At 38.4% G+C, this 15503-nt stretch overlaps 1 protein-coding gene across 1 annotated transcript in view; it reads right to left on the bottom strand.

The window, feature by feature from the left end:
- Window positions 1-921: 921 nt before the first annotated feature.
- Window positions 922-15503, bottom strand: part of LOC126249251 (titin-like) — a 640870-nt gene continuing 626288 nt past the window's right edge. The window contains exon 17 of the mRNA XM_049950908.1: window positions 922-2418. Coding sequence (XP_049806865.1) covers window positions 1925-2418 — 494 coding nt within the window. The 3' untranslated portion in view covers window positions 922-1924. The remainder of the gene's footprint in view (window positions 2419-15503) is intronic.

Raw genomic sequence — 15503 nt, 5'->3', positions numbered from 1 at the left:
ATTCAAGTGTTTGTGTGAAAACCAGTTCTTTAAATTGTTCATTGACTTTTGCTGTCATAATTGGATGTTATTCATTGCTTTATTGTTATCTTATCTGGCAGGGTGTTCTGATGATTTGTATAGACTTCTGTAGTATTAGACACTAAGTCAGCTGCCACACCTATTACCATGACAATCTTTGCAAGAAAGGCTTCAGTTAAATGTGTACCACTGTTTGATGCATAAAGACCCAAGTTTATCTTGAACTACTTATAAACTATGCTACATAAGACTCCAGTGTATATTTCCTGAACAGTATGAACATGCTGAAAGAGTGCCATGATAAATAGTTAATGAGCACAATGAAATTAAAAAAATCTTGCCCTAACAGTATATTTATGTTAATTTGCTCAAATATATATACCTTGGGGGAAAAAGGGACTATATATATATATATATATATATATATATATATATATATATATATACCTTGGGGGGAAAAAGGGACAGGTATACATTCGCGCGCGCACACACACACACACACAAGCAGACTTCCGCTCCCGGGATTGGAATGACTCCTTACCCCCTCCCTTAAAACCCACATCCTTTTGTCTTTCCCTCTCCTTCCCTCTTTCCTGATGAAGCAACTGTGGGTTGCGAAAGCTTGAAATTTGTGTGTGTGTTTGTGTTTGTTATTGTCTCTATCAACGTACCAACGCTTTCGTTTGGTAAGTTACAGAATCTTTGTTTTTAGATGTATTTCTTCCTATATATATATATATATATATATATATATATATATATATATATATATATATACTTTTCTTAGGGTGGAGAGGAAAAGAGGATATAGAAAAGAGAAATCCACTTTGTAACAGAATACACACAAGAATGTTCAATTGTGTTGATATACATTCATCAAATACACTTTATTTTCAGTCATCAAAATCAACATGAGTGACAAACTGCTTCCTATAGTACACTAAATCACACAAACTCTTGTGATATATGGAAGCAAACAGTGACTTAACCTTTATCAACAGCAAATACAACAATTATTAATTGCAAGCAACAGATATAATATTACATCCAGTCTGTTTCTGAAGTAGCACAACCAATAGATGAAAGCAGTCTGCTATGAATTTGCTCTGAACTAAGAAGCAGCCACATAGATAACAAATAAAATGAGTATTTTTGGAATATTCATGTTGAACAATGCATTTCAAATTTTATACTTACAGAACTGTTTTTGTTTCTTTTTTTTTATTTTAAATTACATAAGCAATGAATCTCATTTTTTTCATTTTGTTGAAAAACAGATATTCTTTTGAGTAAATATGTAACATGAAATAAAGAAATTAAAAAAAAAATGTATTCATTAGAAATTTCAATAGCTGACAGGCTGTTCACCTCAGAATTGCTTTAGAACAATAGATTAAAATTCAGTGCCATATAATTTTTATATACACTGACAATTTGAAACAGCAAACAGTAAGCTCTTGAGGTACAAATGACATATTTTGCTACTTATTTGTACCACAAAATAAATAAATTGGCCATTTTGACATCTAAATCTGATTTATTACTATGATAATAAATTAGCAAACAAACTGGTGATTTATCTCCCATAAAGTTTAGGACAAGGGCACAGTCTCTTGTAATTATAAGTTTCAGATATCTTCTGAATGGGATGTTTCAGTGCATTTCCATTTTAATTTGTCATATCAAAGATATATAAATAATAAGTGAATCATAAATAACACATGTTTCTCAATAGTAAGAACAGCTAAAATGGAATAACATCCCAAGCAGGAGAATCAAGGGAATGGTTATCTACTACAGAAGTAAAGCATTGATATACAGTTTTGTTCCATGCATAAGACATGCGTGTGGACGCTGCAGTACATAAGAGCTGGATTACTATACAATGAAATGTGCTATAGTTTTATACCTTTCCTTCCCTGTCAGGTGACTCCTTGCTTTTACCCCAGAATTTGTCAAATCTTGTTCTAGCTTTCTCTAGAACATCAGATGCAAGTGAACGGCCAGAGGATGGGGATACAAGTGGCAAAGGTTTAGTGGGAGATTCTTGTGTCAGTGCTTGACCTTCTAATACATGGTAAGAGCCCTGTGCGCTTCCCAGCTCACTTGGCTGATACGCAATGTCGGATGGTGGACTAGGAGCTTCCAGAACTCGGTAACCAGATGGCCCTCCTGGTTGCTGTGTTCCTATAACTTTACCCTCTTCAGCACCAAATGAAACATCTCCAAGACATTTAAGTGTAGTTCCAGGAACAGGTGTCTCATAGTGAGTCAGTTCTGACCCTGTTGGTACGTTCTCCTCCCCTTCACTTTTTTCTTCAAGCCCATTAACTGTCTGAGAAGGCTGTGGAACTGGTGTGCTTGAAGGTTCAGTCTCTGTTGTGTCAGATCGCCAACCTGTGAAATACGAAACATAATGTGAATGCAACCAAATTAATATTTTTACTATTTTATTGAGACATAGCAGTAAGTTTTACAGCAGTTAAATAAAACTGGAATAGTATGAGTATATTATTATATTAAAAGTGGGTGGTTGGGTATATCAAAAAGAATCATCCAATTTTAAAAAATCATAACTTTTATGTTATTTGAGATGTGTGCGTGAAGAATGTACTGTTGGAAAGAGCAAACTCTTGAGTTTCACGTGGTTCCCACTAGGTAGCAGCAGTGTCTGCCCACTTAAGTTCTAGTAAAAACTGTGTCGGGACAGCAGAAAGCATTTTGTGTTCTACATTTTGCACAGTGCGGATCAGTAATAAATGATCAGCGTGACTTCTGTACTAGGTATGGTGTGAATCCTCCAACAGGTCAGATCATTAGATGATGGCATGAACAATTCTGAGAAACAGATTGTTTGTGTAAAAGCAAATTGCTGGGCTGTCCTCGAGTGTCTGACACCGACGTTGAAAGCATCCACCATAGTTTCACAAGGAGTCTGCAGAGATCCATTCACCGTGCAGCCCAACAGCTCAACATGACCCTGATGTCCATTTAGTATGTGTTGGATCGATGTTTACACATCAAACCATACAAAATTCAGTTACTGCAAGCTCTTTTTGAAGGTGACAAATAACAGTGTGTGAAGTTCTGTAATTTAGTACTTGGCAAGATGGAGGATGACAGTTTTCTTCCATGGTTAGTGTTTAGTGAAGAGGCAGCATCCCATTTAAATGGAAAGTTGAGCCATTGTAATGTGAGACTATGGTCTGCAAAGCAACCATGTGAAGTTGTACAGCATGAGAGGGACTCTCCAAAATTTAATGTGTTTTGTGCATTTTCATGGGAAAGGGTGTATGGTCCATTTTTCTTTGCTGAGAACACTGTTACAGGAAGCACACATCTTGATATGCTTGAGAATTTTCTTTTCCCACAGTAGGAGACTGATTTGAACAAATTCTTTTACCAAGAGAATGGGGCACCAATACACTGGCATCTGGAAGTGTGGGAATTTTTAAATCAAACGATTACTGAACGATGGATCGGTTGCACTGAACCAAATGATTCAGCCTTACATTACTGACCTCCAAGGTCACTGGACCTGACTGTGTGTGATTATTTCTTGTGAGTGTTTATAAAAAAGACTGTCTATGTGCCTCCATTACCAGCAACAAAGAATGAACTAAAACATCACATAGCAGCAGTTGTGGAAGACATCCTCACTGCAGTGCGAGAACTCTGTGAATACTGCATTGACATATGCCGTGCATCTCAATGGGAGCATAATGAACACCTATGAAAAGGTATGTAAAAAAGCTTATTGAGTTTCCCCCTTCACCGAGAAGCAAAATTCATTGTATATGTTTAATAGTTTCAGAAATATAGATGTGCCAAATTGGGTGATTCTTTTTGATACACCCTGTATAGTACTTCCAATTACTGTTAGATACCTAACAAGAGAAATAATATGTATGGAGATACGGTATGTTACATGTGCTGGCAATGGCTGCAAGCATTTTACAGAATTTAAATACTGATCAATAGGAACAAGTGAAACTGAACAGCAGATTAGTTGCGAAAGCATTTAAATTATAAAGAGGCTAGGATTTTGGGGAAATTAAGATCTTTAATACACGTCAGTGATAACATGAGGAAGGCATTTTATTAAATTAATTGATATTACTCTATATGTATTGTCCATCTACATGTTGTCTTTCTCACCAAAAAAATTCATATGAGACTTTACTGTTGGACACTCATTACAGAACAAAATTATAATTGTTACCGGACATTTACAAATACATCAGTGACAGTGTCTTCAGAGTAGATGAATAACTTAACTGATTCCTTGTCTGCACAACAGCATGTAGAGTGTTTGTGAAAAGAAGAAGTGGGGCAGAGGAGTTTATTCCACCAAAGACCAAAAATAGAGCTCCGCACTTAGAGCCTCTAGAGACCATGCCCCTGAAATGCCTTTATTAGCAATGCTTCTGTTGGCATACTATTGGCTTAAATCAGTGGTCTCCAAAGCTTTTTGCTCAATATCCAGTATTAACATTAAGGGTTGACACCTTGGGCTGCATGTGTACCAATATTATTATTAATTGGTAAGCTATGGAAATCGGTATTTTGTAAGTGTCCAGTAGACTAGTTGTGGTAAGGGCGCGATAAGTTGGCAGCTGGCCCCCATGTAGTGATCCTTAAAAATCAGCACCATTCAGACCACTTCGTGTCAAATGTTCTCTATTTCAGATCGTTGCACCCTCAGCGACCCCAGAGTTGTAGCACAGCTTTGCGTAACTAAGTCTTGTGTTGTCCGTGTGAATGGATGGTTAACTGGTTAATAAAAGTAACTGTACTTATGTTTTAAAGCATTATTCAATACAATACCCTATGACATATGATTTGAATGTCAGTTTTCTTCTACTCATTGCCCTGTATGATAAGATCTTGAATGTAACGTTCCTTGCTGCAAGCAAGTATCATGTGCATTCACAAATTCATGTTACTTCCATCTCAAAATTCATGCCGTACACTCTGATCGCTACAAGATGCTCGCACACGAGAGTTGTTGGTACTGGAAGATAAAACAATAAGTTTCCCGCTGTAACGCAGCAGTGGCCGCGCTACTTGACCCCTATAACCCTGAGGTAAGTGGCCAACTTTACTTAGCTCATGGCCGAATTCATCAACATCGATTAAAATTAAGCACATCTTAAAATCGTACTGGCTGTGTAAGTATTTTTTTTGTTATTAATCAGGAAAACTACAGCTGTTAACATTAGTTGGCGTTTTGGGTTCAACTGTTAGTTGTCAGATGCATATTGTTATAAAATACAGCTGAGAATCGCAGGCCACATGAATACTTGATTTGGGCCGCATGCGGCCCGTGGGCCACAGTTTGACGACCACTGACTTAAATGAACACGTTGAGACATACAGTGCCACTGCACTTCTGTGGCTCTTAACAGCAGGCTATCACCACCACTGGCAGAACACTGCTTTCAATCATGGCCTTTGCTAAATGCCACTCAGTGGTACTACTGACAAGCCAAGCAGCAGATTAAGCTGCATAGAAACCATCAGCACATGACATACTGATATTGCCATGTATGAGCATTTTGTATCATTAGTAGACCTTTAGCGATACTGTCGGCTTGAGATGGAAATCAATGCAGAAGACTTCATCTGTGATGCTGAAAAACATCCATCAATATGAAATGTGGAGTGTGAAGAATATTAAAGTCAAGAAAATTAAAGCAATGGAGGCAATCATCATTATGTTTTCTCAGGACTTTGGAGACAAAAGTACTTCGGAGAAGAAAACAATTGGCGAGTGTCATAACAAAAATGATCAATAAACTGTATGTGTACAACATTTTCATTTTTATTAAATGATTAAATATGGAATATACTTCATTTAAATATGTTCAGTAAGGTAATAATTTTTCAAACTGCCACGGTAAATGTGTTTTGCCTGTTGACATGTCATGTTAACTGAAAGTAGTCAAAGTGTTTTCAGATCTGCATCCATCATCATCATATTCAAAATTCTCAAAACAGCAATGTTTTCACATCATTGGCAAATTCTGGAGATACATTCAAAGACCATTGAAAAATTCTCCACTTGTCATTAAGAATGCCAATAAAAAATATATTCAGTGTATCTTCTAGCCCTACAGAGATGGTAGTTCAATTTTTAACTGTTAAGAAATTGCTTCTGTATGGATGCAGAAAGAACAATGACATACTAAAACCTTTACCACCAATGATTGGTGGTACATACAGCTGCCAGTTTCAAGGGAATTTAATTCTATTCTCAATTAACTTCTTATAAAGCAATGAATTCTTGAATACGGTTGAACCTTTCGCTCTTCCACAGGCACCAGCATCAGTGAACGTGAATCTGTAGTAGTAATCACACATGGCTAGCAGCACTATGAAGAAAAATTTTTGTATTTGTAATAAATCAAGTCACTGTCAGCTGGTTTGATGGCACATATGTGTTTACCATCTATAGCTACCACTCATTTGGGGTTTTCTTTTTCATTAGGAGAAGTAAAAGAAAGTTATCTTCCTCATCCAAATCTAGGATGGAACAGCAACATGGCAGAATGTGGTAGCGACATTCTCACAGTGGCACAGTGCAACAACAAAGAGCCACTGCTCAATGGTGCAATACTGTGAGAGATCAGTGAGAAGCACAGCTTGGTGATGTTGTTTAAGGCCAGACTTAGTCATATGGCTTGCATCTTGATGTGTACCATCATTTTCACAATAAAAGGGTCTTTCATAAATGTGCAGAGGAACTACACATTGAAAATATTCAGTAATTAGTTTACTTTTGAGGTGTCATGAAACTATCAAGAGATATTATTGTACTAACAGTGATCATATTTAGCCCACCTCCATGGATGAGTGATTAGAGCAGTTGGCTGCAGAGTGGGGATGCAGGTTCAGTTCCCATACAGCCAGGGATTTTTCCTTGGTGGGGGGACTGGTACAGGATGCACTCAGCCTTGTGAGGCCAACTGCAGAGCTACTTGACCAATTAGTAGTGGTTCCAAGCTCAAGAAACCAACAGTGACCAGGAGAGTCGTGTGCTGATCACATACCACTCCGTACTGCATCCGATAACACCAATGGCAGAGGATGACACAGCAGTTGGTCAGGCCCAATTGGTCTGCCTAGAGCCAGAATGCAGAACTTTACCTTTAGCGATCGTATTTGGTGTAGGGTGAATATTTCCTGTTGAGCATGTTAACATCAAGATCATCATACTCACATTTGACTGCTATGATTTAATGGATCCATACCCAATATAAATAAACAAGGTCATACAAAGATTCAGTGTTTCATATAATACACTACATCAGTCAGTAATGACTCAAATTTCCCATCTACTGCACATGCAAAATTTATGAAAAGTGTTACAGGTTGGTGGTTAGTAACTTAGAATCATGAAAAAGAACTGGAGCACTTATGTTCTTAATAGTGAGTACATAAATATAACTTCCTGCAACTTATGAAAAGCCCAGGATAACTATCAGTATTCAACCTTATCTTCAGTTATTTATTACTCCCTTTTTCATACTTAGAACATGCAAGGAAGGCACACTGTTTTGCTCTTCATTTCTTGTCTTTCCTTATGTCAGCAGTGCAATGTGTTGGAACATTTATGTACAATAAAAGCAAATCAACATATCTCTTGTTCCTGTATTTGTTTAATCCTTTAAGCACAAGACCCATCTTGTGATGGACCATTAAAATTGTGCACTCACTGGTAGCAGTTGTTCATAAATAGACAGTGTAGTATGTAACCTCCCTCTCTCTATATTTTCTGATTCTTAATTGCAGTGATCAGCGATAGGTAAGGCACAGTTAACAGGGAGAACACACTTTTCATGGAACCCGTCAGTGTTGCTAAATGGAAACATGTCTCTGTTCTTTATGAAATTTAAAGGTTCGCTTCTTCAGTGTAAGTGACATGGTTGCTCTGAAAGGAGAACAGTTCATACCATTACTTAGATTATTGAGTTCATAAGTAGCACAATTCCTAACAATGGCCTGACCCAACCATGCTCGTAATAACTGTCAAATCCAGTTCCATTTGCAAGCTAAAGATAGCAATTGCTGTATAGCTTTTCCAAATTAAAATTATCATGTTTTAGAAGTTCATAGTCATATTAATAATTGTTCAAGGAAGAATATAGCGTGCCAACACACACTACTGGCTAAAAATCATGATACTGATTTGTCCACTGATTTTTTTGTATAATTATATGCACTTTTCATGAAAAAACTGATTAATCACTCAACTTTGCTTTACTATTTGACAGAAAACTTCCAAACTCATATTTTATCAATATCTACAAAGTGTCAATATTTTTTGTTTGACTTGACTTCATGCTACTGTTCCATGCAACCTGAATAATAAGTTTTCTCACCTTATGTAAAGTACCCCTTACAAGTGTGAGCTCTTTCACTTTCTGCTGCTTGTCTGTGCTGGATGATCATTCTGTGGATGACATGCAGATTTTTAACTGAACATTTTGTAATTTGTATGAAACTCAGTATGTTGCAGGCAGTGGAGTCACTGCAAATGCACATCTGCAACTGTTCATAAGGCCAAAGGGATCTCATATATCCAAACTGCTGGAGTTGTTGGAAGTACTTATTAAAACTGATTGCAAGGATCTGTCTGATCTTTGTTTGTCAGACAAAGATTCTGACTCCAAAGAAAGAACTGCATCTCCTCAAGCCTCAACCACAACAGGTATTATACATGGAACTGCAGGTTGTGTTATTTCCAAATAATCTTCAGACTTGTATGAAAGTAACAGTGAATGTGACTTCTCTACAAAAACAGAGAAGAGTACACATAACGTGTCACAAAACAACAAAACAAATACCACCCAGTAGTGCATCCTTTAAATGTGGAGAATGCAGGGATTATTTGTTGTCTGGATGCCTGATGTTCAACCTTTCAATATTTTCAATTATTTGCATCACTGTAAGTTTTAGAGTTTATTGTGGAAGAAAGTAGTAATTTTTTATACACCCATTTTGGAAGAATTGCTCTCAAGAAACTGATTTTATTTGATTGTAAGTGTTCTGTATTTTGCTGACTTCTTGGATAGTGCTGGAGACAGACTTCTCAAAGTAAGAAAGGTTGCTGATTAAATATGTCAGACCATTAGGAATGTATTTCTCCATTCTGTGTAGCCAAAAGTTTGCTTCTGTTCGATGGGAAACTATTCTTTAAGCACTACATTACTTCTAAGAAAAGATGATCTGAAATAAAGTTATCCATGTTCTCTGACTGCAAGACTGGTTACATACTGGATTTCTTTGTTTATACAGGAGCTGAAGGTGACATCAAAGAATATAGCCTGGGGAAACCAAGGGCTATAGTGGTCACTCTATAGCACATCTATTTATGTGAACAGATGGTATGTGATTGCATTACAGAGCTACAAATACATGTGGAAAAATCCCCAAAAACACACATTACATGCCTTAAATGAAAACATAGCTGAAAAAAAAGAACAAACTCTGTTAAGGTCATCTGATATTTTATTAGCTGTCAAGTGGTGTGATAAAGACAAGTTTGGATCTCACAAGTTGCAGCATTGGCAAAGAAAACTGACCATAAAACTAGAAAGAAGGTCCAGAAACAGGAGTGCGCACTGGACTACAATGAGTCAATGGCAGCAATGGACACATTGGATATGGCTCTAAGCTCAATAAAATCTATCCAAAAAACCATAGAATGTTGTAAGAAGTTCACCAGAATTTGTTTCCACTCTGCAGTGAAGCGCACACTGATTTGAAACATCTTGGCAGATCACAACTGTGGCAGACCAGGACCCAAACTGCTCTATCAACTGAGTTATCTAAGCACAAATCAAGGCCCAGCCTCACAGCTTTATGTCCACCAATACCTCTTCTTCTACTTTCGAATCCTCACAGAAGTTCTCTTGCATACTTTGCTGTAAAAAAGTTGTTTTTTTCATGTTTTGGACATACGTGTCTTAAATGTACACAAAATACAAACACTTAAAATCATAACGAAAGGTTGAATGAATAAATACCACCATAGTCATATATGATGAGAAATATTGGAGGTGTATGGCAAAGAAAAGAGGAACAGTGTATCAAAAAAGTGTTAGCAGATGTACCAACCCTTTGGTTAATCTTGTAATCTCATCAAACCTATATAGAGATTATACCATACTCAAGAATCAGTAAAATAAGTATTTTGTAAGTCTCTTCTTTTGTGGATGAATTATATTTTCTTAAGATTCTCCCACTGCATTTCAGCCTAGCATCAGCTAGGTGCATTTTAGCAGGTATTCCACTTTAGGTCACTGTGGATTGTTACTTGTAAGTATTTTGTAATAGTCGCTGTTTTCTGTGATTTTACATCAATAGTGGATGGCTCTGGTACCAGTTTTAATCTGCTGACTGTCCCATTCTATAGCTGTCAATTTCATGATCAGGAAACTTACTCATGATATTGTCCAAGTTCTCTCTGAATCACTCTGCCACTATAGCTGCTGATTCATATAGTGCATAAAACCATCTGATAACCATGTTTGTTCCACCTTTGATGCTTAACTTCACTCAGATTATTTCACATTCATAATCCATAGTAACCCCACTACATATTGTAGAATTCTTTTTGGCAATAAATGTGCTGCCACCATTATGTCAAACATATCCTTCAGATATATGTTCAATCTGAATTTATGATTTCACTGCTATTCATTTAGATTTTCAGCTTGCTTTCTGTTCTTAGCGTGTATTATTATCTTTAATAAAGAATACAAATTCTGCAACTTTACTCTTTGTGCTCTTTCAGTCTCCCATTATCACCTTAACATTTTTGCTTTCTGATCTGCAAGGATGAATGTTCACCTCTGAGAATAATATCGCTGATCCATCTTCAATTTCAGCAGGAAATTCATCATTGACCATAAGGAGGAATTCTTCTAACTTAAAAAAGCCTCCATGTGCACACTACATGTTCTCTGCTATCCAAGTAGTTTCTTTCTTCATGTAATCCATGCCTGACCTATTCAGGGGAGCCCTATAATTTCCACCCTAAAGTGGTCAAGAAATTTGCATCCAAGATCATCACAGAATAATTTGAGCCTCTGATTCAGAGCTTCCTTTTGCCTCCAAACCAGAGTAGTGAGAGCCCTGTAATCTGTGCTAACATGATCTATGATTTTCAACCAGTTGCAGCCAATGTGTTCCATAAAGGATGGCGCACCCTCCTCCATGTCTCGGATGAGACGTCATGGCAGATGTACCAAGTGCATATGGGCCTTAATTCCTGGACTGCTTGCTATTTCCCTAAGGGGTTCCATTACCTGCTTAATGATGGAGCTCACTGAACTGGTGCAGCTTGCATGTTATGGTTGATTCTTATTTTGATATCTTTGGTGGTGTCCTATCTTCACCATCTTGCTTATTTGGCCAGCTTTGGTTTTGAAATTGATGATGGAAGTAGTGAACAGGGAGTGCTTTGACGGGAGCAGTGAGTGTGTTTGTGGCAGTGAGCGTGTAAAGAGTGTACCAAGCTGACAGCCATTGAGTGCCGCACGTGGAAGTTTGCTGGCTTTCTGGACCGAGCTGCGGCTGTGTGGTATTAGTTGGCTCCCTTATACTGGAGGACACACAGTTCTGCATGACTCAGTGGGGACTGCTAACTCAACCCAAAGTGGCCTTCTGTTGTTATCAGCCGTGGACATGGAGCTGTAACTCAGAATACTGACTGAGTGTTTCTGGCCACAACAGCTTACTGGCATTGTATTACTGCTCATGGCTGTCTTTGGCAGTTCTGACTGTTTGAAATCAATTAGCAATTAAGATCACTAGTTATCTGTTTTGCATCAGGTTTGTTGCTTTGGTGATTGGTAATGGCTCAACCTCTCAGTGTTAATGGTAGGTCACTTTCGTAAAGTTTGATTTCTAAGCTGTTATTGGTTATCAAACTGTAGTCTTACTTAAGGGGAATATTTTATATTATAGGCTAGCCTATTTTTAATTGAGCTGTGATCAGAAATTTGTTTTAATCACTGAGCTGTATGGTTGTTTTTCCTTAAGCTTTGATTGATACTGCACATGGTTTAGACAAAGGTTTCCAAAGTTTTGCTAAGTTACCCAACCCATTTTTATGTGTGCTTTGTGATGTATTGTCGCTCACCATTGATTCTGTGGGGTGTCTTGTAAAATTCCTGTGATTTTCAGTTGATTTGGAGAAACAAGTTAGGATCTTTAAAGTTCCTTGACAGGTAGAGTTACAACTCATTTACCCACTATGTAAAGCTTCGCTCATTGAGTTTGTTAGTGAGACCTTGGTGCAGGAGTGAGATACAGGTAAATTGAGGTACACCATCCTACAGAGAAGATTATTTATCCCCATGGGCTCCTCAGCAGGAAAGGGAGCCTCTTTCATGCTACATTTGGGAAGTGCATGTGGCAGCACAAGCCCTTGAAGCAGCTTTATCCAAAGCTGAGATAGTGTCTATCATTGTTCAGGGGATAAATGCAGAAGATCGATCATATACTTTTGTTCATGGGTAGACCCTCCACATTTCAAGAATTAGAATTGTTAGTTGTATAAGGCGATGCAAGGTGCTGGTGTAGTCGTGATGTTAAGCAAACAGAATGTGGGATTAATTCAGAATCTGGTGCCAGTATTGCTAATCAATCAAGCAGATGTTTTTGTTGTAGGTGGACACTGGGCACTTTGCCTGGCAGTGCAATTGCCAGCCTAGCACAGGGCCAAACAGTTGATGCTGAAGTATGACCAGGCAGAATGGCCGAAATAAGATACCACATGCTTGCTATCATCTCAGTGTGGGTAGTGCGCTGCCTGCCTGTGCCAATATTAATCATGAACCCATATGTGGGTTAGTGGGTTTGGGAAGCTCTGCATCACTAGTCAGTTTTGAATGGTATACTAGACATCAGCATTTTTGTAAGTTTGGTCAGTTGCACCCAACCTTTGTAAGGCGTCACACTGCCAATGGTCAGCAACTGGTTACCATCAGAGCCTTGGGAGTCAATTGCAGTATTGGGAAATTTTCTTGGCCACTTTAGATCATCATGATTAAGAATTTGAGACTTGAATTAATTTTGGGCTGTTACTTTATGGATAAAACTGGATTAGTATTGGATTATGGGCAAAGGTCATTTTATTTCAGTTCATGCCCACAACAAAGTTGGTCTTTTGCCATGATAAGTGTGTCTGTGAGGTATGTTTGGTGGCTGATAGTTATGGGGAGTTTAATTTGCAGCATCTGTTGGAGGTGGAGGCATAACAGCTGTGGTGGGTATTAAAACAATTTCCTCACATGCCGACTAATAAACTTGGGATGACTAATAAGGTGGAATATGGTATTCAACTTAACAATGATATTCCTGCTAGACAGTCACCATATTATTCCAAGATTGACAAAATGTTGGGCAAGGGAGTTATCCGGCTGTCTGCCTTGCCCTAAGTATCTCCAATAGTTTTAGTTAAGACATGTAACGGATCAGGCATCAGACGTATGGTGGATTACCATTTGTTAAATAAGAAGGTGGTGTTAGAATCTGTTCCTTTGCCAGACCTCTACCACTGTTTTACTTGTTTTGCTGGTATGAGGCACTTCATGGTCCTGGACCTCAACCAAGCCTACTATTAGATTCCCTGGTGAAGGCTTCTAAGCCTGTTACAGCCTTTGCTATGGACTGGAGTTTGTATTTATTCAGCTGACTCCATTTCAGTTTATCCATGTAAGCTGCAGTTCTTTCGTCTGTTGGATTCCATCTTGGGGGTCATATAGTTACAGTTCACATACAATTATTTAGATGATGTCGTCATATACAGCAAAACCTTCTCTGAACTCCTGGAGCATCTTTGCCAGGTTTTGGCAAGGTTGGGGAGGCAAGTTTAACCATGAATCCATCCAAGGTCGACTTGGCCCATCCAAAAATCTCATTTATAGGGCATTTAATATCAGTAGATGGGGCAGGAATAGATCATTCCCACATGCAAACCATTTTGAAATTCTGTTCTCCAAAGAGTAAGACAGGAATAATCCAATTTTTGGGAATGATTAATTTTTATAGCAAATATATCCCCAAATTTGCTGAATTAGCAGCCACTCTGAACACACTACGTAGGAAAAATTAGGAATTTACATGGACTGACACCCAGCAGGTGGCCTTTGATACCCGTAAGCATGCATTCAGCAATGCTCTGGTTTTAGCATTCCCGAATTTTGACGCCCTTCATCCTTCAAACTGACGCATCGAACTCTGGTGTTGCAGCCATGTTGCTGCAAGGGCAGGATGGTCAGTGACATCCTGTGGCTTATGCATCACATGCCCTTACTAGTGCTGAGACCAAATATTCCACCTATGAGCTGGAGGTGCTTGTGGTGCTATTTGGTACTGAAAAATTTCGATTCTACCTTGACGATCATTCCTTTTTGTCGGAGATGGACAACCAACCCCTGTTGTCGGTGCTGGCATGTCCCTACAAGACCGGTCAGATTGTGACGTGGACCATTAGGATATTAGTGTTTAAGTTTGAAGTCAGACATATCACGGGTTCTGACAATATGGTCACTGATGTCCTTAGCAGAATGTTTGAATCTGATGCTGAGAAGAGCCCTAGAGAACGGGTGGCCCAGCAAGAGCCATAAAAATGTTAATCAATTAGTTACACAGTATCAGGAATGCAAAAGGTCCAAACGCAGTTTGGGGCATAAGTGCAGCCTTCTTAACTCCAGATGGGTGGAATTTTCCATGCAGCAACTATTTGTTGACTATGTGGGCTCTCTCTCCACACAAAGTGTGCTTATTTTCATCACTGTTGATGCGTTTACTAGGTTCACGTTGTTGAGGCCCATTGACAGTATAACGACAGGAGCTAGTGCAAACCTCCTAAGTAAAATTATTCCTACTGTTACCTAGGTGAGCAATAATGCCCCGGCTTTTGTTTCCCAGGAATTTTGCAGGTTTTGTTTTAAAAATGGCTTTAAGCATGTGACTATAACACTTTATTACCCACAGCCTGGCAAAATGGGACCAGTTTTTGTCACAGCTGAACTTTGCATTTACATGGCAAGACATGAGCCCCACTAAGCTACCTTGGTTTCATTGATGTTTACGCATCCAGTTAACTCCCTACTCACGAAAATGTGGGGGGTACTGATTTGTTGCCCGAGGTGTTTAGTCCAGATATTATTCAGGAGAAGTGGTGACAGGCTAAAGCTAATACTTTTAGGGCTCATTGTACAGATACGACAGGCTACCCTGCACAACTGCTTATGCACCAGCAATTTTCTAATGTTTTTGAAGCAGATGATTCAAAACTATCTGAGTGTAGTCACTTATCTGGACTATATGTTAATAAGTGGCATTACAAGAGAGTGACAGCTGGAAAACTTACATCTACTATTCCAGGCACAGAAACAAATCTCACTAAAGTACAACCTAAAATCGTGTGAATTCTGTCAAGAACAAATGGAGTGCTGAGGCCA

Source organism: Schistocerca nitens, chromosome 3 (assembly GCF_023898315.1).
Source record: "Schistocerca nitens isolate TAMUIC-IGC-003100 chromosome 3, iqSchNite1.1, whole genome shotgun sequence".
Classification (NCBI taxonomy): domain Eukaryota; kingdom Metazoa; phylum Arthropoda; class Insecta; order Orthoptera; family Acrididae; genus Schistocerca; species Schistocerca nitens.
The sequence above is the reverse complement of the archived record's forward strand: the minus strand, read 5'-3'. Positions and strand labels throughout refer to the sequence as shown.